The sequence below is a fragment of the Dromiciops gliroides genome, chromosome 6 (assembly GCF_019393635.1).
Source record: "Dromiciops gliroides isolate mDroGli1 chromosome 6, mDroGli1.pri, whole genome shotgun sequence".
In the NCBI taxonomy this organism is placed as follows: domain Eukaryota; kingdom Metazoa; phylum Chordata; class Mammalia; order Microbiotheria; family Microbiotheriidae; genus Dromiciops; species Dromiciops gliroides.
The window spans coordinates 8,793,114-8,816,136 of NC_057866.1; the positions used below are offsets into that span (position 1 = coordinate 8,793,114).

Genomic DNA, 23,023 nt, shown 5'->3' on the forward strand with positions numbered 1-23,023 from the left:
CTCAGATGTGCTCCAGTATTAGCCCAGGAGATAGAGATCTAATATTGTGTTCATACTGATCATCTAACATGATTATAGAAATCTGTCATAGAAGAATAGGGACGAAACTGTGCATGCCATTTCTTCCCCTAAGATCCCAGATGACTGACTTCTTTTCCCAGGAAGATAACTCTAAGGGGTTTCTGGCCAGGTGTGGCCAGTTTTCTGAGGCAGAACTTTTGAGAGTTAATTAAATAATTCTCAATTTGAACAGTACAAGGAAACATTTAAGATTTTACACAATAATCACAAATCACAATAACTAGTATCTTTACCATATCCAATATTTATGTCATGTTAGATTTAATAAGACCTTCCTACAGATTGATCGTAAAAGATGGATGGACATGATTAATCAGATGATTATCTAACCTTCCTCTTAGGCTGTAACTGGTTACAGACTGATCTCTAAAAATGTTTTCCTTTACAATTTCTAGTTCTTAATTGAAGCCAAGTCACTGCACTTTAACCACCCAGCAATGGGGCTAGATTCTGAAATCTTAAAACACTGGCACTCTAACTCAGTTGCTAATCTGCTACTGATTAATTAATATTATTTTTACATCAGTGTTTTAAAAGTTAAATCCATAAACCAAAAGAATTAAGGAAGAATTCACATCCTAACAATATTTCGAATACAATAAATGATCAAATTACTGTTAGACATAATCTTTATATATATTACAAATCACATAACTGGAATAACTTGGTTAAAACCATACAGCTAACAAAATTTCTGATATAGCCTAATAATAATAAGTTTCCCTTAAAATGAAACCAAAATATGGAGCAGCTAGATGGTTCAGTGGATAGAGCACCGGCCCTGGAGTCAGGAGTACCTGAGTTCAAATCCGGCCCCAGATACTTGGCACTCGATGGCTGTGTGACCCTGGGCGAGTCACTTGGCCCCAGTTGCCTCACTAACCCCCCCCCAAAATGAAACCAAAATAGAAAACACCCAGCTCTCTTTTCCTATTGTTATCATACAGAACCTTGATTTTTTATTTTAAATTTTCAATTATTTTTTATTATTTTTATTATTATTTTACACAAGGCTATTTATTCCAAGATTTCACATAATAGGATTTACTATTTCAGCTAATCCACTGCAAAAAAAAAATTAAGTGGCAGTATATTGCAGATTTTAACTATAATAAATCCTATCACACTTAGGAAACAGTTCTTATCAGATTCCTCTTCCCCCCACCCCCCATAACTGAAACTGCCAAGTGGAATAAGAAGGGCTTAGAACATGTGGTACCCTCTATTGTCCTCCTTGCCCTCAGTAACTTTGTTTATTGACTTTTTTTTGTAGGGCAATGGGGGTTCAGTGACTTGCCCAAGGTCACACAGCTAGTAAGTGTCTATTGACTTTCAAACCAAGCTACCAAATTTTCATTCTCAGTCTTTCTACTTAAAACCAAGTCAAACTTCCTCAAACCCTCTCCACATGCTTAAAACATCTGAAGTTGGCACACGGGCATCCAGAGCAACTTTTCAGGGACAGGAGGGGCTTGGAGTACATGGACTTGCTGCTGCCCACCAGCTGTGTGCAGGCTATGTCCCCATTTTGTCCCCAAGCCTTCTCTACTTTCTATATTTTCTCTCAAGCCTTTATTTCTCTTTCCTAATCTTTCAAACCTGTTACTCAGACTACCCAACTTTCCTTTACATTTCAACCATATCCCAGACTGCACATACTATGATTAAACCAACTCTTTCTAAAGCCCTACTTTCCCAAGTTATGGAGTTAATTTCAACCCAGGGAGTTCTCTTCATTAATCTATATATCACAAAATTCAGATGTTCTCTTGAAAAACAAAAAGATTCAAATCTCTCATTCTCCCAAAAGGAGATAGAAACTGTTTCAATATAGGAAGAAATTTGTGGGACAAAAAAAATCCATTAAGATGTTTTTAGTGATTCCAAAAACTTTTAGGAGACATGCAGTAGCTTATGTTCCTGTTGAAACACGAGGGGGGTTCTGGCTGTTCCCAAATGCATTAACAGATTACAAAGGGTTCTCTTAGCTCTCCCTCATAGGCCCTTGCTAGCTTCATCTGCTCAGTCTAAATCTTTTTTTTTTTTTTTTGCAGGGGCAATGGGGGTTAAGTGACTTGCCCAGGGTCACACACCTAGTAAGTGCCAAGTGTCTGAGGCCGGATTTGAACTCAGGTACTCCTGAATCCAGGGCCGGTGCTTAATCCACTGCACCACTTAGCCACCTCTGCTCAGTCTAAATCTTATCAGTGTAAAGCTGTGGCTCTTCTTAAACTGCCTCCTGGGAATGTCACACTGCCTTTTGCAGCTCCCTTACTTAAACTACTCTTAGGAACGTCTCATAGGCAGACACAAAGACAACCACAGCCTTAGTGACCCTGAAAGCAAAGAGTTAAGATTAAAACGACTTTCATTCCTTGCTTTAATCTCACACACTTTATTTGCTAATATCTCATTTCATTTTATTCACTTTTCCTTTTGACACATTTCTGCCTGAAAATGCTAAGAATAGGGCTTCTCTTGGCTCTCTTGGGCAGGTTTACAGACCTCTACACCTTTACTTCCTCTCAAACACACAACTTAATCTATATGTACCCCCAAAACTCGAAAGCAAGGATTGTAGCTTTGGATATCATCTTGTAGGTTATGGGCCCAGATTTCCTTCTTCAAAACCCTATTCCTACAAGTTGGGAATTAGAGAAGCTACAGTGGATAAAGCACAGGTCCTAGAGTCAGGAGGACCTGAGTTCAAGTCTCATCTCAGATAATTACTGGCTGTGTGACCCTGGGCAAGTCACTTAACCCCAGTTGCCTTAAACATCCAGGGCCATCCCTACTCATCCTACTGTATAAGTTGCCACTGGACCACAGATGGCTCTGGAGGAAAGAAAGAGAGGTTGATGACCTTGCACAACCTTCTATCACTTAAATCCAATTCAGTACAAGTCATGACCTCACCCTGATGTCATAGTCCTCTCTGAGAATGAACCTACTGGCAATTTGTAACAAATTATTAAATGTTTGGGGGTTTGGGGCAGCTAGGTGTCGAAGTAGATAGAGCACCGGCCTTGGATTCAAGAGGACCTGAGTTCAAATCTGGCCTCAGACACTTGACACTTACTAGCTGTGTGACCCTGGGCAAGTCACTTAACCCCAATTGCCTCACCAAAAAAAAAAAATGTTTGGGGGTTTTCTTTTTTTTCTTTCTTTCTTTCTTTTTTTTTTTGTGAGGCAATTGGGGTTAAGTGACTTGCCCAGGGTCACACAGCTAGTAAGTGTTAAGTGTCTGAGGCCTGAATTGAACTCAGGTCCTCCTGAATCCAAGGTCGGTGCTCTATCTACTTCGACACCTAGCTGCCCCTAGGGGGTTTTCATTCAATAATTAGTTTTGTAAGCTGAAAATCCACAAAGCACCAAATGGCCCAGGCAGTCCCCTACTGAGTACACAGCTTTTGTGAATCTCTGTCTGTCTGTCTCTGTCTGTCTGTCTCTGTCTGTCTCTATCTCTGTCTCTCTGTCTCTCTCTCTGTCTCTCTCTCTCTCTCTCTCTCTCTCTCGTCCTCATATCGCTTACTTCAGAGGAACTTGTTCAGGCAAACACATCTACCTGACAATTGTTGCCCAGTGAGAGTGAAAATTAGGGAAAAGTGCTGCTGCAGCACAAACACTAATAACAGCAACATACAGACAGACCCATCTATGCTTACCCAGAAATGGCCAAAGGTTAGAATCAGAAGTTTTAGGTTGAGGAGAGTCAGAATCTTGACTTAGAGTTAGTTCCTTGGGGAAAGGCCTCTCTCCAGGTGAGGAAATCTCACCATGCGTGCTCGTTCCAAGGAGAGGACAGTTTCCTGGGAGACCCTAAGCCAGACTTGTCTCTTTACCTCAAGTGTCCCTTCATTGGGCTCCATAATTCCAATATAGAACCTAACTGAAACAGACGACCATGAAGACTTTTTTTTTTTTTTGCGGGGCAATGGGGGTGAAGTGACTTGCCCAGGGTCACACAGCTAGTTAAGTGTCAAGTGTCTGAGGATGGATTTGAACTCAGGTCCTCCTGAATCCAGGGCCAGTGCTTTATCTACTGCACCACCTAGCTGCCCCCCATGAAGACTTTTTAAAAAGAAATGCCCCAGGGCAGCTAGGTGATGCAGTGAATAGAGAGAGCACCTGTCCTGGATTCAGGAGGACCTGAGTTCAAATCCAGCCTCAGACACTTGACACTTACTAGCTGTGTGAACCTGGGCAAGTCACTTCACCCTCATTGCCCAGCAAAAAAAGAAAAGAAAAGAAAAGAAAAGAAAAATCTTCCTTGGACATGCTGAGTGAAGGTCTCCTTTTCCTCTCTACTGTGTAAGCCCTGGCTACCACATAAATCACCAGTCATTTGGACAGACATCTGCCACCACATGAAGGAGCTGAATTCGGTTGGAGAAACAGTAAAGCTGCCCTTTTCCAAACTCCTCTGATGCACAAAGCCCTCCTTACAACCAGGGCAGTAACATGGTCAGGAGCTAGACGGAGGAGAAGTCGAGAGAAGAAAGAGTAGCACAATGGCTATTGTAGCAGTGCACGGGAGGGGATAAGGGCCTGAGCGGTGGCCACACTGGGAGTGGGGGGGAGGGGACACATGGGGGGGTTGGTGCCGGCTCAGACTCCACAAGTCTTGGCAACTCGGCTTGCATTGGGAAGCAAAACCCACCAGGGAGCTGCTCCTTAGGAGAACTTGAGAATCCCACAGGAGGACAAGAGGATTTCCAGGCACCAGAAGGTGTGAGTAGAGTGCCAAGGCACGTGGACTCTTCCTCAAACCCCTGTTCCTGGCCCATAGCACAGACAGTGGTATGTGCTTAGGCAAGATGGTGTCCCAAACTTTGTGGGGAAATGTTTCCTACCAACTCTGCTTACTTGGCCACGTCAGTCAATGCCCTGAAAGAAGAGTCAATTAGCCTTGGCTAGAACACGTGATTCCTAGGAAGGAATGAGGGGAGGGGAGGAATCCTAGCCCAGGGACCATCGTCACTCAGCTGTTACCCAGCATGACTCAGTCCCTTTGAGAACCTTTGAGAACTTTAAGTCTCCAACTGAATTCAGTAAACATTTTAAAGCACCTACTAGGTGCTAAGCACTGAGGATGCAATTAAGAAAAAGCGAGTTTGGGCAGCTAGGTGGCACAGTGGATAAAGCACCAGCCCTAGATTTAGGAGGACCTGAGTTCAAATCTGGCCTCAGACATTTGACACTTACTAGCTGTGTGACCCTGGGAAAGTCACTTAACCCTCATTGCCCCACAAAAAAAGAAAAGAAAAAGAGAGTTCCTGCCCTCAAGAAGCTTACAATCTAATGGGGGAAGACAACACACAAAAAGGAATCTGCAGAGGGGGGTGGGGAGACATCGGGGTATCTTGGACATGTGAGTTGCCTTCTTTCTTCTAAGGTATCTCCACAGAAATCTCCAGGGAGGTTTGAAGAAAACAGTCTACTTTTTTTTTTTTAATCACCTTGAGATGTTCAGCTCCCTAGCCCTTCTCTTGAACACCCCTGGCCTGCCTGGTCTATTTCTGGGTGAACTCTTACTGCTGGTGGTGCTGGCTTTGGGATATCCATCCCCTGGGCAGTCCTCTTCACACCCTCCTGATAACAGTAATCACCAGCATTTTATCTAGAACTTTTAGGGCCTGCAACATACTTTACATATTATTGGTCTTATTTAATCCTCACAAAATGGCAGACTGAGAATCCAGTGGCTGGATCTTGCCTGGGTGGTGCTGAAGTCCAACAGAGCCAGGGCAGGGATACTTGCTGTTGATGCCTTGGACTTCATCTGGCACCTCTGTGACGGGCATCATGATTCTGAAGCAGGTCTGCCCCCTGGACCATCTCCTGGAGGCCAGGTTCCAGAAGGCTCAGCCTCACTTTGGTGCTGGTCTCCAACCCCACAGTCCTATAATGACTGTGGTTGGGTGTCCCTGAAGATACTGCCGCCAATGCCTTCTGGGCCCCATAAGCCTCTCTCCCTCCTGATCTGCTCGCTCCCTTCCCTGGCTGGGGTGCCCAACGGTGGCTCAGAATGAAGCTGCCTCTTCTTCCTTTCTTGCCTAGGATGATTCTGGGGCAAGACGTGGGTTTTTTATCCAATCTTTCTCCTCCCAAATCTTTATGGCTATAACAGTCGGCCTGCTCAGAAAGGTGAGGGTAACTCAGGAGTATGTGCCCCTTCTAGCCCCTCCAGGGCTCACTAAGTCAACTGTCGCCTCACCCTGCCCTGGTCATCCTGCTTACCTTCTGATTAGCACAGTGCCTGTCCCTTGGTAGGCAATTAATAATGTTGATTGATTGCTGGGTCAAGGTTGATGGTTAATTCAGTTGAGGGGAAAAAAATAACTCAGGCTGGCTAATTATATCAACTGATAAACATTAAGAGAAATCACGAGAATCCCCCCCAAAAAACCTTTGGGTGTTACTCTTAGAATCAACATGGAGGGGTTTGGAGAGTGAGCTCCAAGAGACATGAAGCCAATGGGGGACCAGTCAATGAAGCCAGTGAGTCCTGAGGGCACAGTCATTCTCTGCCTGATACCAACCCATGGCTAGGCTTGGTCAGCCTCTTCTGGAAATTCATGACGGAGGGGCCCTCCCCTCCTCTCCTAGTGCACACTGGATTATCCTTAGTGGACTGTTTCCTGCTTCTTCCATATGCAGGACAAAGAGCCTTTTTATTTGCCCACTGAGCCAGGACAGAGTGTCCCACAAAGGTTCAAGTGGACAACTCCATCTTCTCTAGAGGCTTTTGAGTGAGAAGAAAGAGACTCTGTGTCCCTGGGGATGGAAGAGAGAAGCAGCAGCATCATACCCCCTGCCTACCCCACCACATTGCCATGTAGCCGTGAACACATGGCCTTGCTATTTCTTTTGTGTCTTTGCATTTATTCTTTTCAAGTGGTGCAGCAAGAGACCTCTGAGCCCACTGTATGACCCCAAGCCAGTCACTTAACCTCTATTTACCTCAGTTTCCTCCATGGGACAATGGAGATCATAATAGCACCTCCCTCCCACAGCCATTGTGAGGATTAAATGAGATAGTATTAAAAAGCACTTAGCACCCCTGCCTGACACATAGTAGGTGCGTAATAAATGTTATTCCCTCCCTTCTTTCTTAAGTTAATGAGCATCAGGTTATGAGCTCAAAAGGTCAGAAGGACGGGGGCAGCTGGGTGGTGCAGTGGATAAAGCACCAGCCCTGGATTCAGGAGGAGCTGAATTCAAATCCAGCCTCAGACACTTGACACTTACTGGCTGTGTGACCCTGGGCAAGTCACTTAACCCTCATTGCCCTGCAAAAAAACAAAAAACAAAAACAAAACAAAAAAAAAGTCGGAAGGACAACCAGAGCCAGCAGCAACAATAGTCAAGTTGGCTGAGAGGCCAACCCCGAGGAGAGCTGTTTCCCCTGGATCATCAGGCCTGTGGCTCCCTGCAAGCAAGCAGGAGAGTGACAAACCCACCTGCTCTACACAGAAGGGGACTTGGAGTAGGGAGGGGGAGGCCAGGAAGTGCCCTCTGCTGGCGGACAGGGGGTGTTCTTCAGCAACCAATTCAGTTCCTCAGGGACCTGGTGAGTGGATGTATGTGACCTGGCTTGAAGGGCATGCTTTTGTACAGCCTTCTCTCCTATACCTTCTCAAGAAAGATGTCTTTGTAAAAGCTAAGGGGGGGTGGGGCAGAGAGCACAGCTAGGTGGTACAGAGGATTGTGAGTCAGGAGGACCTGAGTTCAAATCTAGCCTCAGATACTTACTAATTATATGTCCCTGGGCAAGTCACTTAGCCCTCCCCCCCCCAAAAAAAAAGCTAACAGGCATTGGCTAATGAATATTGGACAGGTGGAATGTGATAGTAGAAGGATCACTGGCTCCTAGAATCCTGAGTAACTATATCTTGGGCACCTGTCCCTGCCAGTGTAAGTGGTATTGGGGCTGAGCCCCAGAACCTGCTCACATGAATGAATGTACAATCAATATAGACCCTTGCCAAAGTGACAATGAAAAGACAGGTCTCAGCAGTCACCCCCCTGCTCTGGAAGATTCAGTGTGGCCCCTTTGCCCTTAGATAAAACACAGGGTTTTCTGTTTGGTCTTTAAAGTCATTTACAAATCTTTCTGCAGCAAACTTTCTGGTCTAATCACTGTACTCTTCCCTGAGCAGGCCTGGTCTGGCCAAAGTGGCTCCCTTGTTACTCCCTGCAGGAGCTTACATTTGCCCTTGCCCCAGGGGAAGGAGAAGGATCAGTGGACCTGCTCTCTCAGCTGATGTGTTCCTGGCCCCCTCTGTCTTCCTGGGGTGGGGGCCTCAGGAAAGGTTCCCACCAGGCTTTGCTATCATGCTCTAAAAGCCCAGAGGCCCAACGCTCTTCCCCAGCCTCAGTACATGCCCCCACCAGGCCAAGCCAAAGCATCCCAGAGCTGGACTCTATCATTTCCTAGAATCAGATCAAGGCTGGGACTACCCCCCCAAAAAAAAAGCAGAATAAATGTCTGCTTCTTTCCTGTTCACGGGAGCAATCATTCTACTGGGAATTAGCACGCCCCTATCTCTCCATGGTGGACAGCATTGGTCCCATAGTGAGGAAGACCTGGGTGTATGACCTTTGGCTTACTCCCTCTAAATCTTGTCTGCCCCAGCTTCAAGCCACAAGCCCCCACTGGGGGATCCCCTCTCCTTGCCTCAGGCGTTTATTGTGGATGCACATACTTGTTTGCCTGTTACACATACCATTAGAATGGGAACCCCTTGAGGGAAGGAACTCTGGACTTTCTTTTTATTCCTAGCACTCAGCACAGTGCCTGGCATATTAGTAGGTGCCTAATAAATGCTTTTTGTCGATTTTTTTTGGCGGGAGGCAATGAAGGTTAAGTGACTTGCCCAAGGTTCACACAGCTAGTATGTGTCAAGTGTCTGAGGCGGGATTTGAACTCAGGTCCTCCCGAATCAGGGCCAGTGCTTTATCCACTGCATCACCTAGCTGCCCCTAATAAATGCTTTTTTGACTGACTGCTGAACCCCTAGCCAGCCAGAGGTCATGATTAAATTCAAAAACAAGGTATTTAATGAAACATCTCCCCCACTGACATAGGGTACATGCTCCCACAAATAAACAAGCCATTAGTGGAGAGAGTGAGCAAGCCCAGGCATCGGGCATGATAATTCAGAATAATGGCTTGGCCCTCAGCTGACTTGCTCCTTGCTGGCTGGACCAGGCTTCTCCTACTCTGCCCCAGGAATGTTGCCCCAGTGCTCATTGGTCATCCTCACTGGATGAAGTTTCTCTGCCTCTGGGCTCCCATTCTGCTAGGGTAAGGTAGCAAAAATAAATGGACATACAAGTACTAAGCATTGTCAATGAGCCAGGAACTATGTTAAGATTGGAGCTAGAAAAGAAGGCAAAAAGAGTTCTTACCCTCAAGAGGCTTACAATCTAATGAGGGAGTCAACATGAGAGAGGGGATGAAGGGGAAAGCCCTGGCAGCTGGGGTTTTGGGGGGGAGGTCCAGGAAAGGTATCTTGCAGAAGGTGACCCTTGATGAGAATATTTAAGGAAGCTAGGGATTATAGGAGGGGAGGCCTAGGAGAACCTTCCACACATTGGGGGACAGCCAGTACAAAGAGAGAGGGAGCATCTCATGCAAGAACAACAAATGGGTCAAGATGGCTAGACTGGACAGTCCAGAGAGAGGAGGTAGGAACAGGTAAGGAGACTGGAAAGAGAGGAAGGGGCCAGAGGAAGGAGGGCTTCAAATGCCAGGCAAAGGCCTTTATAGTTGATCCTGTGGGTAACAGGAACCACCAGAGTATATTGAGAAGGAAGGCTTTTAACAGATGCCATTAGCAACTAAGCAGAGGATGGCCTGAAATGGAGACAACAATCAGAAGCCATTGCAGTAATCTAGGCAGGAGGTGATAAGGCCCTCAGCTGCATGCATGGACTGAAGAAGAGGGATTTAAGAGATGTTGGGAAGGAAGAGGCCACAGGACTTCTTAGACATATCCATTGGTATCCGTATGGGCAGTTAGAAGGCAGATTCAAGGGCGACATAGGTTTGGGGTCCAGGAGGACCGAGAAGATGGCGGTGCCTTCCAAGTCATCAAGAAGTCTGGACAAGTCTGGGGAGCCAGGGGGAAGAGAGTGAGATCAGTTTGGGACAGAGAGTAAGACTCCTGTGGCACCACTAGCTGTAGATGTTCATGAAGTAGTCGGTGATACAAGACAGGAGATCAGGAGAGATTCAGGCTGACTCTCAGAGATCATGCTCTGCAGATGTTCACTGAACCCAGAGGAGCTGATGAGAGAATACCAAGGACAGAGACTTGTGGTTGGTGCATGTGACATGTGTGGAGAACCAGTGAAGAAGAGGGAGTGTTTGGACAGACAAGAGGAAAATCAGAGAGAAATTCATAAAAACCCAAAGAGGAGAATGTGACCAGTAATGGCCAATGCTGCTGAGATCAAGGTCAGGAGAAAGCCATTGGGTTTGACAAGAAGAGATGCTTGACAACTTTGGAGTGAGTAGTTTCAGTGGAATGATGAGGCCATGCCCTTGGGGATGATTGAGTTGTGCATAGGAGCAGCCTTGGACTTTCAACAATTCAATTTGGGAAGCTATATGACATCACAGCGGATAGAGGTCTGGGCCTAGATAGAGGCAGGAAGACTCATCTTCCTGGTTCAAATCTGACTTCAGACACTTACTAGCTAGGTGACCCTGGACAAGTCACTTCACCCTGTTTGCCTCGGTTTCTTCATTTGTAAAATGAACTGAAGAAGAAATTGGCAAACCACTCCAGTATCTCTGCCAAGAAAACCCCAAATGGGGTCATGAAGAGTTGGACACGATTGAAAAACAGTTGAACAAACATTTATTAAGCAGAGAGTAGCCAAAAATCCAAAGACAAAAATGAAACCCTCCCTGACCTCAAGAAACTTACATTCCGTGGATAGGTATACTACGTTCACATTAATAAACAAATAAAGCATTTATTAAGCACTAACCATGTGCACAGGACTGAGTTGTTTTATGGTTACAGATCAACAAGAGTCCTTGCCCTCCAGGGCCTCCTTACAATGGGGAGATATCACATACAGAAAGTTTCTGATGGAAAGGGCCCATGGTCCTTAAGGGGCAGATGGTCATACTCTCATGTTCAGTTGTGCCTGACTCTTGGTAACCCCATTTAGGGTTTCTTGGGAAGAGATACTGGAGAGGTTTGCCACTTCCTTCTCCAGCTTGTTATACAGGTGAGGGTCACATAGCTAGTCAGTATCTGAGGTCACATTTGAACTCAGGTCCTCCTGATTCCAGGCCCAGAACTCTATGTCCAATTTCATGTCATTTCTTTAATGTCATTTCCATTGATCAAACCAGATCAATTTCCTTGTTTTCAGAAGCTGTACCTGCAGCCCCTGCAGGAAACCAGCCCTTGCAGACTTAGTGTCCACAGGGGTTGGTCCCCTGGGAAATGGCTGAGGGAATCCGGCTAGGAGCATCACTATTCCCAAGGTTCTTGGGTTCAGGGGCCTGGGCTGTCCCCATTAGGGTCTGAGGAGAGATGGTGCTCAAGGTGGTGGGGGTGGTTTGACTCAGGCAGCATTTGTGGCAGCTCGATTCTCCCCAAGATACCTCATTGCTTCATTTAAGTTGGTTTGCCTGCCTGTGGATGGTGGTTATTAGCCGCTGGTGGGGCCGGCTGCCCCCTTCTCCTGAGGAGCTGTCCACTGGCAGATGGCTTCAAGCGCTGGGCTAGAAGCAGGACCAGTGATCTGGGGGGAGGGCGGTGCTGCCACTCCCGGGGCTTGGCACAGGGCCTGACACACAGTAGGCACAATAAGCACTTTTCCCCTTCCCTCCCCCCACGTTTCTCAGTTTGGCGGTGGCTGCTGGTGATGAAGAAGGTTGGTGTCTTCTCCCTCATAGGCTGCAGGGACTGGGCAGCGAGCAGGTTTGGGGGGGGGGGTACATAGAGTTTTATTGACATGTAAATAATTACAGAATGTATTAAAAAGAGCTCACAGTGATGGGGGTGGGGGTCAGAAAGGGAATCCCGGAGGAAGTGGCCCTTGATTCGAACCTTGAAGGGAGTCCGAGGTGAGGAGAGAGCCTTCCAAGACTGGGACGGCCTGAGCAGAGAGTGAATGTTGTGTGGGAAGCAGCAGCCAGTAGGCCAGCGTGAGTGGAGTTTGGGGGTGGGGGCAGAGCTGTAATGTGTAAGCAGCCTCGGAAGTCAGGCGAGAACCAGATGGCAAACGGTTTGCAGAAATCCCCAGGCGCCCGGACTCACTTAATCATCCCCAACCCAGTGGGGAGATAGCTGCCAAGCGGGAAACAAAGAGGGTTTTCACTTTTCGCTCGTGGATCTGGCCCGGCCCCTCGCTGTCACGCCCGGGAGTCGGGACGCCTGGACCCGACAAGAGGCTGGGACCACGCACACAGCGCCCTGGGGCCGGGAGCTGTCCATCGGAGCATCCTTCAGCTCTGCAGACACGCGGGCGGCCGCGAGAGGCAGGCTCGGTGGGCCCGGGAGCAGAGGGGGACCAACGTCACGTGACACACCCCCCCCCCCCCCGCGGCTCAGGCCGAGGGAGGCCGCAGTCTCTGCAGCTCGGCCGCCGCCAGCTTGTCCCCGCTGTCCTTGGCCGGCCGGCCCGGGGGCACGGTGCCCTCCGGCCCCGGCGGGGGACAAAGGTGAGCAGCACCTGCCCCTTCGGGCTCCTCGGAACAGGTGCCCGGGCCCCGGGGGGTGGGGCAGCCAGGTGGGTGCGCGCGGGGTGGCAGGGGAAACAGCTCCGGGCTCTGCAACCAAGGTCCTGGAGGCTGGGGTAGCGGAATCCGCTGGGGCCGTCCCGGGCGGGGGGTGGGGTGGGGGGAACGAGGGGGAGGGGGGCTGCAGGCACCGGGCTAGGGAGAGGTATGAGCTACTTCCCCCCTCGGGAGAGGCGGAGCGCAGCCTGAGCCGGGCAACTGGGGGGGGGGGGTGGCCCTGGGCCTGGCTCCCTCATACTCCGGAGTGTCCGGCTCCAGACCCCGCCTCCGCTGCGACATGGGCTCCTTTCCAGGTACGCCTCCCGCCCGGGTCCGCAACATCCCAGCTCCAGTATCCATGTCCTCCCTCTGACCTGGCCCCTCGACCCCAAATCCTGCCATGGCCCGAGGAGACGCCCCAGAGGACGGGTAAGCCCGAGCGTGGGGTGCGGGGCACGGACACTCCGGGTGAAGACCGAGAATCCCCAGCCCGGAGTGACTCGGCAGGGGATGGACTACAACCCCCATCGGCCCTGCGCCCTGGGATGCCCAGGCCAGCGCCGAGAGTTGCTGGGAGTTGTAGTTCACACTCTCTCAGAGGGGCATGGGGGACGCCTCGGATTTCTGATCCCCTTCCCCTTGCCCGATCCCCACAGCTACTACCTGGTCGGGACCAGCTTCTTTATCCTTGGATTGGGGACTCTGCTGCCCTGGAACTTCTTCATCACTGCCATTCCGGTAAGAGTGAGTGACTAGGGGCAGCTAGGTGGTGCAGTGGATAGAGCACCGGTCCTGGAGTCAGGAGGACCTGAGTTCAAATCCGACCTCAGACACTTAACACTACTAGCTGTGTGACCCTGGGCAAGTCACTTAACCCCAATTGCCACACACACACACACACACACACACACACACACACACACACACACACACAAAAGGAGTGACCAACCAAGGGACAGACAGACAACATTATCATAGATTTAAGGGCTGGCAAGGGATCTCAGAGGCCATCTAGGCAAACTCTCCCATTTTGCAGCAAGGAAAACTAAGGCCCAGAGAGGCCAGAGACTTGCCCAGGGTCACACCAATGGAAAGCTCCTAACCCTCAGTTCACCAGCTCCTATGACAAGGATGTTTTCCCACTACATCACACTATGGCCCTGGGCTTCTCTGGTTCCTTCTGGGATCCTGCATAGCCCCAGTCATGGAGAGATTTTTAGGCTCTGGTCTTGTTCTGATTGAGGTTTGGCTCCTGGCCAGAGTCACCATCTGGCCATCCACGAGACTTTATACTGGAGGTGACTCTGGTTTCCTTCTCCATTTCTCCCTCAGTACTTTCAGGCTCGGCTGGCTGTTGTCAATGTCACAGAGGAGCCCTCTGGAGCCAACATCACAAGCCCTGGGGACGCTTTCAACTTCAACAACTGGATGACTCTCCTGTCCCAGCTGCCTCTACTGCTCTTCACTCTCCTCAACTCTTTCCTTTACCAGTGGTGAGCTCCCATTTCCCTGGAGAATCTAAACCCCACCCCATGTACATTACTCGTCCTCTTTGCCACCATGTTCTAGTCCCATTAGCCATTGCCTACTTCAGCCATGATCGCTAGAGACAGCTACATACTGTCTCCTCCATCAGCTGTACCCACCCATGTGCACTGCTTCTCTGCCACTTCCTCTTTAGTCAGCTCTACCCACCCATGTGCAGTGATTCTCTGCCACTTCCTTATCCTCTCCAAATTGGGCTCTTTCTTAGTGGCACTCAGACCAGAATAGGGGCCACAGATATTTCTGTTCATGCACAGCATCCCAGAGATAGTACGCATCCTTGGCAGCCTCCTTGGAATCCTAATGCTCTTCATCCTGACTGCCGCATTGGTCAAAGTGGACATGAGCCCTGAGCTCTTCTTCTCTATCACCATGGCCTCCATCTGGTTCATCAACTGTGAGTGACATATGTGCAGCCTGGGTCCTCACCACTGAGGTCCTGCCTCCCCATGCTGGCCCTGAGGATTCCCCAGCCCAAGTCTGGAGGTGGGACAGATGAACACAACCTGCAAATGTGGAACATCAGAGCTAGGAGAGAGCACAGAACAGAAAGAATATCAGAACTGGGAGGAACATTAGAATATGGAACATCAGAGCTGGAAGCATCCTTAGGACTTAGAACAAATCTAGAATGTCAGGGCTGGGAGGGGACATAGAGCAAAGAATACCAGGCCTTGGGAAAGAACTTTGAACATAGAATATGGAATGCCAGAGCTGGGATGGTTCTTAGAACCTGGAATTTCAGAGTTGGGCTGAGGAGCTTAAAGATTTTCTAGTTCAATCCTTCCATCCATTTTAAAGAGGAAGAAACTGATTTGTCACCCCCATTTTCTAGAGAAGGAAAGTGAATTCCTGAGAGTCCTAAGGCCTGGGCAAGCATTGCTTGGCTGCCTTGAAGAAAGTCTCTGGGCAGCTACTTCACCTGTCCTGTGCAGAAAGCAGGACTTTTAGCCCTGGCCACAGACCCCTCACACAAGAGAACAGGAACTCACTCCCAGGCCACCCCAGGCCTCCCCTCCCCCCAGACTGGGCACTCACAGCCCTGCTCCCTCAGGGGCAATGCCAGTGGGACCCATGGTTTGGCTTTCCCCCCAGCTTTCTGCGCCATCCTCCAGGGCAGCCTCTTTGGGCAGCTGGGAGCCATGCCCCCTACCTACAGCACCCTTTTCCTCAGCGGCCAAGGCTTAGCAGGGACCTTTGCTGCTCTCGCCATGCTGATGTCCATGGCCAGTGAGTGTGGGCACGATGGTGGGCTCTGGTTGGGCAGGAGGCTGGCTATTAGGAAGGGATGGGAGCTGGAAGCCAGCATTCCTTGGTTCTGAGAAGGGGTGGGGGGAGAGTTGGGGACCCAGAGGCTGGGCCTGGGGCTCTCAGAGGCTCTGGGTTGGGAGCAGAATTCCTCACAGATCCAGGGGCTGGGAGCCAGGCTGCCTGGGCTGGGCTCTCAGGCAGTTGAAAGGAGGCTCCCATTCCCATTGTAGGTGGAGTAGATGCCCAGACCTCTGCCCTGGGCTACTTTATCACCCCGTGTGTGGGAATCCTCGTCTCCATTGTCTGCTACCTGTCTCTGTCCCACTTGGTGAGCCAACCTACCAGGTCCTCTCCTGAAAGCTTGTGAAGCCACACCCCAGAGCCAAGCACAGCTTCGCTACATCCTGACCAGGGGAGGCAGGGCAGGGCAGGGCAATCCGGCCTGTCCTCTCTTGCTCCGAGGAGAGCCTGCAGGGGCTCTGGTTTGGGGGGACTGGGCTCCAGAGCAGGTGAAATAAGGGAGGTGGAAGCCCCTCCCCGCAGTGGCATGCCTTCTCCTGAGAGGTGTGGGCTTGGAGAAGTAGGCCTGCAGCTCTGGCTTCTGGATTGATCAGAGGGACCCTGCCTTGGCTAGTGAACCCCTTCTCTTTCAGTCCTCTCTAGTACGCTTAGAGGAAGACTGTGGTACAGTAGAAAGAGCACTGGGTTTAGAGTCAGGGGACCCAGGTTCGAATCTCACCTCTGGCACTTCTGGTGTGACCTTGGGTGGATAAGTCACTTCCTGGGCCTTTTAAAGGGTGAAGGCTGGAACCAATGATCTCTAAGGGCCCCTCCAGGCCTCGCTCTGTGACCCTATAGTTATAGCTCATGACCATTACAGGTCATTTCTCCTCTCCCAGCATCCATTTCTTTCTTGGCTTCTCATTGTCTCATAGCTGGGGGGGGGGGGCCTTCCAGCTCTAGGGCCAGGCTGCACCTGATGACAAGATCAGTTCTTGGAGTTGTCTCCTGGGGCCTCGATGTCCACTACTAGATTGTGAGCGCCCTGAGGACAGGCAACCCCGGTGTGGAGCAGAATCCTTGTGCCTCATGTCCGTTACAGAGGCCTGGCTGGCTCTGTGTTGCTACAGGAGTTTGCCCAATACTATCTGGACAAGAAGATGCCCCACCCACAGGCATATGAGCTGGAGACCAGGGCTGAGCTGCTCCAAGCTGGTGAGCCAGGCAGGTCTGAGGGCCACACAAGAAGGTGGGAGTGGGGGGCAGGTGGGGAGCCTCCCCAGCCCAGAAGGTATAATTTGGGCTGAGCTGCAGGGGCAGCTGTGAGTGGGGAAAGGGGGACAAGTACAAGAGATGGTATGAAAGTATCGACAGCAAGACTTGGCATGAGTGAGCGAGTGTGAACAGTGCCCTGATTCTGAACCTGAGACCCTGATAGGAGGGAGAGTTTGGAAAAGATTTGGGGAGGGGAAGCAATGGGTTCGGTTTGGAGCAGGCTGAGTCCGAGGCATCTCTGGGACATCCTCTTTGAGATGTCCATTGGCCAGTTGGTGACGGGGGAGCTGGGAGACCCTTTTTGGTCTAATTCTACGCTCATGAAAGCCAGCCCTCTTTGCCTGTACCCCATGGTCTAGCCTGCCCCACAGATGGAATGGTAGTTTGCCTTCTGGCTTCTGACACTTTAGTTTGGCTCACTTGCTCTTCCCCCAGATGAGAAGAATGGCTTTCCAGGGAGTCCCCAAAAAGCAAGGCTGGCCCTGGAGCTGGAGCCAGAGAAGGGGCCCAAGCCTCAGAAGCCTTCAGTCTTCGTTGTCCTCAGAAAGGTTTGCTCCCCACCCTCACCTGAGAGGAGGAGACTACAACTCCCATGAGCCTCTGGGGCTTCTGCTCCCCCCCCCCGCCCCCCTTGTCACTAGCAAGCTCTGGCTTGACCTAAGGCTTCCAGCTGGCTGCGGTCTCTCCCCACCTGATCCTCCCCCCTGAGTGGGAAGTTCCTCCCCCTCCAGACACAGACCCCCCTGTTTTGCAGATCTGGGTGATGGCTCTGTGTATCGTGCTGGTGTTCGCAGTCACCCTGTCCGTCTTCCCGGCCATTACCGCCATGGTGACCAGCTCCAGGGGCCCTGGAAAGTGGAGTGAGTGTCTGAGCCAGGGAGGGGCCCTTCGGGTAAAAGAGGACGGAGGGCGGGGGACCAGGGAAGAGCCTCGGGACTGCCGAGGGAGGACTAGGGTGTGGAAGCTGCCTAGTGGGCAGAGGCCCCAGACACTTACCAGCTGGGTGACCTTGTGCAAGTCACTCTCCTAGCTGGGCCTCAGCTTTCTCATCTGTAAAATGGAGGGTCCCTTCCACCCTTGGATCTACAATCCCCTGATTCATGACACTTAATAGAGGCTGGGTAAGGCCCCGACTCCCCCCTGAGCTTCCGGACCTCTCCCCTCCCCAGGCAAGTTCTTTAACCCCATCTGCTGTTTTCTCCTCTTCAACACCATGGACTGGTTGGGAAGAAGTATGACTTCCTACTTCCTGTGGGTAAGTGTCCCAGGCCCATGGAAGAAGGGCCTTGGGGTGACAGTCAGAAAAGCCGGCTGTCAACCCCAGGTTAGCTGGGAACCAAGTGGGACCTCGGGCCGGTTCCTTCCACTCTCTGGCGCCCTGTCTCCCACCTGGGAAGTGAGGGGGGTGGCCTTGATGGTGGTGGTGGGAGCTCTTTGGAGGCTTCTCTCTCCTCTGGGATCCCAGTCCTTGGGCAGGAGGCCTGGCGGAGATGAGAGAGGCGACAAAGGCTGAGCCCTTCTGGTCTTGGCCCCCAGCCTGACCAGCGTGGTCGCCTGCTGCCGCTGCTGGCCTGCCTGCGTTTCCTGTTCATTCCCCTCTTCATGCTGTGCCATGTGCCCGAGCGCGCCCACCTGCCCGTCCTCTTCCCGCAGGACGCCTGCTTCATCACCTTCATGCTGCTTTTTGCGCTCTCCAATGGCTACCTGGTGTCTCTCACCATGTGCCTGGCCCCCAGGTGAGCGGGGGGCTGGGGGAGATAGCAGGGCAGAGGGTGGGCTGCTTAAAGGAGAGCCCCCTCCCTGGGTACTCCTCCACTGCTGAGGCAGGATGGTTCGGTGGGATGACCACTAGACTTAAAAGGCTGTGGGAGGGGCAGCTAGATGGCGCAGTGGTTAAAGCACTGGCCCTGGATTCAGGAGTACCTGAGTTCAAATCCAGCCTCAGACACTTGACACTTACTAGCTGTGTGACCATGGGCAAGTCACTTAACCCCCATTGCCTAAAAAAAAAAAAAAAAAAAAAAAAAAAAGGCTGTGGGAGCCTGGTCATTAACTAGCTGGGTGACTTTGGTTTTTGGTTTTTTGTGGGGCTATGGTGGTTAAGTGACTTGCCCAGGGTCACACAGCTAGTAAGTGTCAAGTGTCTGAGGTCAGATTTGAACTCAGGTCCTCCTGAATCCAGGGCTGGTGCTTTATCCACTGCGCCACCTAGCTGCCCCCTAGCTGGATGACTTTGGGCAAGTTCCTAGCATCCCTGGGCCTGTTTTCTCACCTGTAAAATGAGGGGGCCCTTCCACCTGGAGCCATCACACCTCTGAGGAGGGGACAGTGCCGACTTCCCTGAGGTCAAGGTGCACCTTGCCAAACCCTGCTAGCCTCACTTATGGGGAGGCCTGTCTTTGGGGAGGTCACCTTAGGGGCCTGCTGGTTGAAAGGTGAGCAACCTGGTCCAGGACCAGGGCCTACCTTTCAGTGGGAAAGGTGGGTTTCCAAGAGGCCTAAGAAATGGACTTGACCAGGGGCAGCTAGGTGGCGCAGTGGATAGAGCACCAGCCCTGGATTCAGGAGGACCTGAGTTCAAATCCAGACTCAGACACTTGACACTTGCTAGCTGTGTGACCCTGAGCAAGTCACTTAACCTTCATTGCCCTGCCCCCCCCAAATAAATAAAAATAAAGTCTTTTAAAAAAAAGAAATGGACTTGCCCACAGGAGGGAGAAGACACAAGGGCCCTGTCCATCTGGGGAGCAGAGGAATGAGTGACTGGGGGGGGGGGGGAGTAATCAGCTAGGAGCATTTCCTCAGAGGCCTGAAGGTGTCATAGACCACAGAACACCAGAGCTGGAAGGGACCAGCAGGACCCACAGAGGGAGCAGGGATCAGAAGAGCGCCTCCTACCTGCACTGGAGGGAAGGATAGTGGGTGGTCTGGGGAGAGCTTGGCAGCCTGGGGATGCCCAGGTGTGGGGAGGGCAGCAGGCCCTGTTCTACCAGCGGGTTTTCTCTCCTTCGCAGGCGGGTTCTGCCCCATGAGAGTGAGGTGGCCGGAGCCCTGATGACCTTCTTCCTGGCCCTCGGTCTCTCCTGTGGGGCCTCCCTCTCATTCCTCTTCAAGTCCCTGCTGTGAGGTAGCCCCGTTTCCTTCCTCGCCCTGCTTGAGTGGGGCTGGGAGCCTTCCAAGGGCCCTGCAGTTGGAGGCTTGGGAGAGGAGGGAGCTGGTCTAGAGGCATGACTGAGGAACAAAGAGAACAGGCAGATGGGGCGGAGCCAAGGTGATCTCAACAACGTCTTCCACACCTGAAGGACTCTCGGGAGGGCCTTTACTAGCCAGCGGCCTCCCCCTCCTGCTTGCCAAGGAAGGGCTGAGACAGGCCAGCAAGGGGGATGGAAAGGCCCCCAGCTTTTCCAGGTCCCGGACAATCCTCCAGTAGCTCTGGGAAGGGGCTTTTGGCCACCTGCCTGGGGTGGTTTAGGTGCTGACCTGCCCTGGAGGCAGGGGGATGGACCAAATGACCTCTGTAGGCTCCTGTTGGAGAGCTCCTTACCTTGACCACTGTTAGACACCCCCCCCCCTATTCTAGGGAGCTCCCGGGCTCAGGCCCTGGGGGGAGTTAGGAGTTTCATTGAGGACCTTTCTTTTAGGGAGCCTGTGGGGAGAGAGGGGAGGACAGAATGCCAAGTTCTGCCCTGATTTCCTTTCTTTCCAGAAGAAGTATTACTAGTGAGGCCAAGCCCACCTGCTGCTGCTGTGAGCTGAGGGAGTGAGGGGTGTGGCCAGGGCCTCTGCCTGAGCTCAGGGAGAGAGCTGAGGCCCACTCCTGGGGCCTGCTCTAGGACAGGAAAGGCAGGGGGGAGTCAATCAGCAAGCATTAGGGGCCTCCCCTGTACTGGGTCCAGAGCCTGTCCTCACAGGGCTTCCATTCTGAAGGGAAAGATAAGCACAGGGTGAGGACAGATCACCAGAGACTGGCAGGGATGGCACTTTGCCAATGACTCAGGGAAAAAGCAGCTGTGATTGTGTCCAGGAGCCCTAGCGCCCATCTGTGCTAGGCACTGGCAACCTGGTTACCTTGCCCCTGCCACTGCCCAGTATACAAGGCTGCCCACCTGGCCCAGGCCCCGGGGGAGAGCTTCTGGAAGCCAGAGTTCCTGCCTTCCAGTGGGTGCTGTCACACCTCCCAGAAGCCATTTCCCTTTTCCTGCAGGAGGTGCCTTACCTCTGCCGGGCTTCGGCCCCACAGTGCTCAGCACCTGAGCAGGAGCTCATACACTTACACGGGGAGGGTGGGGTTTGGTACCTCTATTTTCAAGGCCCCCCCCACACACACACAATAAGGAACACTTCAGAAACTGTAGTTCAGAATGAGTATCTGAGAAAAATGGGGAGTCCAGCTCCTTAGAAAGCAGCATTCCATCCATTTAACCAACGTGCATCAAGCACCTAGTATATGCATGAGGGAGATATGAAGTTTAAAGAAAACACAGGACCTGCACTTAGGGGTTTTATAGTCTGATTGGGGGAATGAAGACACAAGCACAGATAATCAATATGCATTTATTAAGTACCTGCTGTGTATTAGGCACTGCGTTAGGGGCTGAGAATACAAAAAGAACAATGAGACAGTCTTTCCCTGTCTACTGGGGGAGACAGCATGTTCACAGATAGCACTAGCGAATCAGAGAGGGCTCAAGTACTGGCTGAGGCTGGAGGCTGGGATCAGGAAGGTACCCTGGACAGCAGCATCGGCACGTGTAGGGAAGATTGGGCTAGGAGCTGAGCTCTTTCCTATGTGCTCACTGCTGGGGACCCACCCAGCCCCTGCCTTCGGGGAGCTCACAGTCTAGTAGAAAGGTGCGACTCCCCCCCACCCCCCCCCGCCCCATGCCAACATCTCCAGTACTGAGGAAATGCCTTGTACTGAGGGCTTTGGGGGGGAGGGGGAGACTGCAGGCTCAGGGCTTCCCCTCCAGGGAAACGGGGCAGAGAAGGGAAGGAGAGGCGGAGGACCCCAGCTCCACCCAGAAAGTAATTATAACTGTAGGGATCAGTCTGGGAATGGCAGACTTGGTCATCTGGAAAGGAAGGCCACAGCTGGGATAGAGGCTCAGGAGCTGAGGGAGGTTTGCTAAGAAGCCCTTTCCAGGTGAACAGAACACACCAGGAGGAGGGAAATTAGGGGCTTTTTAGCTTTTAGCCTTGGATAAGTCATTTCCCTCTCCGGTCCTCAGTTTACAGCTTGGACTCGGTGATTTCCATGGCCCCTATGACTCTGAGGAGTCCATGACCCAGGCTAGGTTTCCTCACCTTTTTCCCCCAGGGATCCCCAGGTCAGCTACTTGTGGAGAGAAGTGATGTTTGGTGTGGGAAATAAATGATTGAATTTTTACATCCCATCTGGCTATTCCTGTTTCTTCTCGGACACGGCTGCCCCACCTGTTGGGGCAGCCTCTGGCCCTGGGCTCAAGCCTGGCTCTGTCCTGTCAGGGCCCTGTGTTGGACACCTGGTGCCCTGAACATGAGCTGAACTGATTCTCAACTAGCCATCCCTTGTGGAGTCTCCTCTATGGGCAAAGAAAGTCCCAGAAGGAGACAGAGAGGAAGCAAATGGTAGGGCCTACCCTTATCAAGGAAGATGTGACAGCTGGGTCTGTTGTGAGCCAGGGGCCCGGGGGGAGGGAGGGTGATGCTTCAGTCAGTGACTCAAGGATCTCTGCCTTTACTGCTGTGGGAACTCACCAGGCCAATGCAGACACCAGCTGACTCGGAGGCCAGGTCTTGGAAAATTCAAACAATATGGTAAATGAAAGCACAAAAGTGAAGCCTCGTGGTGGTGTTGGTTCAGTGCACATAATGCTTAACCATACTCAGGAAGAGCTGGGTTCAAATCCTGCATCAGACACTTAAATGAATGAAAAAGCCTTTATTAAGCACTTCCTATGTGCCGAACACTGTGCTAAACCCTGGGAACACAAAGACCATTTTAATGGGAGAGAGAACATGAATAGACTGTCAGAGGTCCCATGATCCTTAGGGGCAGCAGCAAAGCAGATGGTCGGACCTCTTCTTTCATGCCATTTCCACTGATAAAAATCCCATCATTTCTGAGACTGAGCCATTTGA

At 51.3% G+C, this 23,023-nt stretch overlaps 1 protein-coding gene across 2 annotated transcripts; it reads left to right on the plus strand.

Moving 5' to 3' along the window:
• Nucleotides 1-12,628: 12,628 nt before the first annotated feature.
• On the plus strand, nt 12,629-22,289 carry SLC29A2 (solute carrier family 29 member 2). 2 transcript variants are annotated; one of them, XM_043971232.1, is made up of 13 exons: nt 12,629-12,775; nt 13,147-13,261; nt 13,489-13,570; nt 14,165-14,325; nt 14,635-14,774; nt 15,473-15,607; nt 15,859-15,956; nt 16,759-16,852; nt 17,339-17,451; nt 17,658-17,763; nt 18,073-18,158; nt 18,440-18,639; nt 19,918-22,289. In XM_043971232.1, exons 2-13 carry the CDS (start codon nt 13,233-13,235, stop codon nt 20,027-20,029), a joined length of 1,356 nt encoding a protein of 451 aa, XP_043827167.1. In that variant the 5' UTR covers nt 12,629-12,775; nt 13,147-13,232; the 3' UTR covers nt 20,030-22,289. The 2 variants fall into 2 exon arrangements, with proteins under 2 accessions (XP_043827167.1, XP_043827168.1); XM_043971233.1 differs by having other exon boundaries at nt 16,759-16,843.
• The last annotated feature ends 734 nt before the right edge of the window (nt 22,290-23,023 follow it).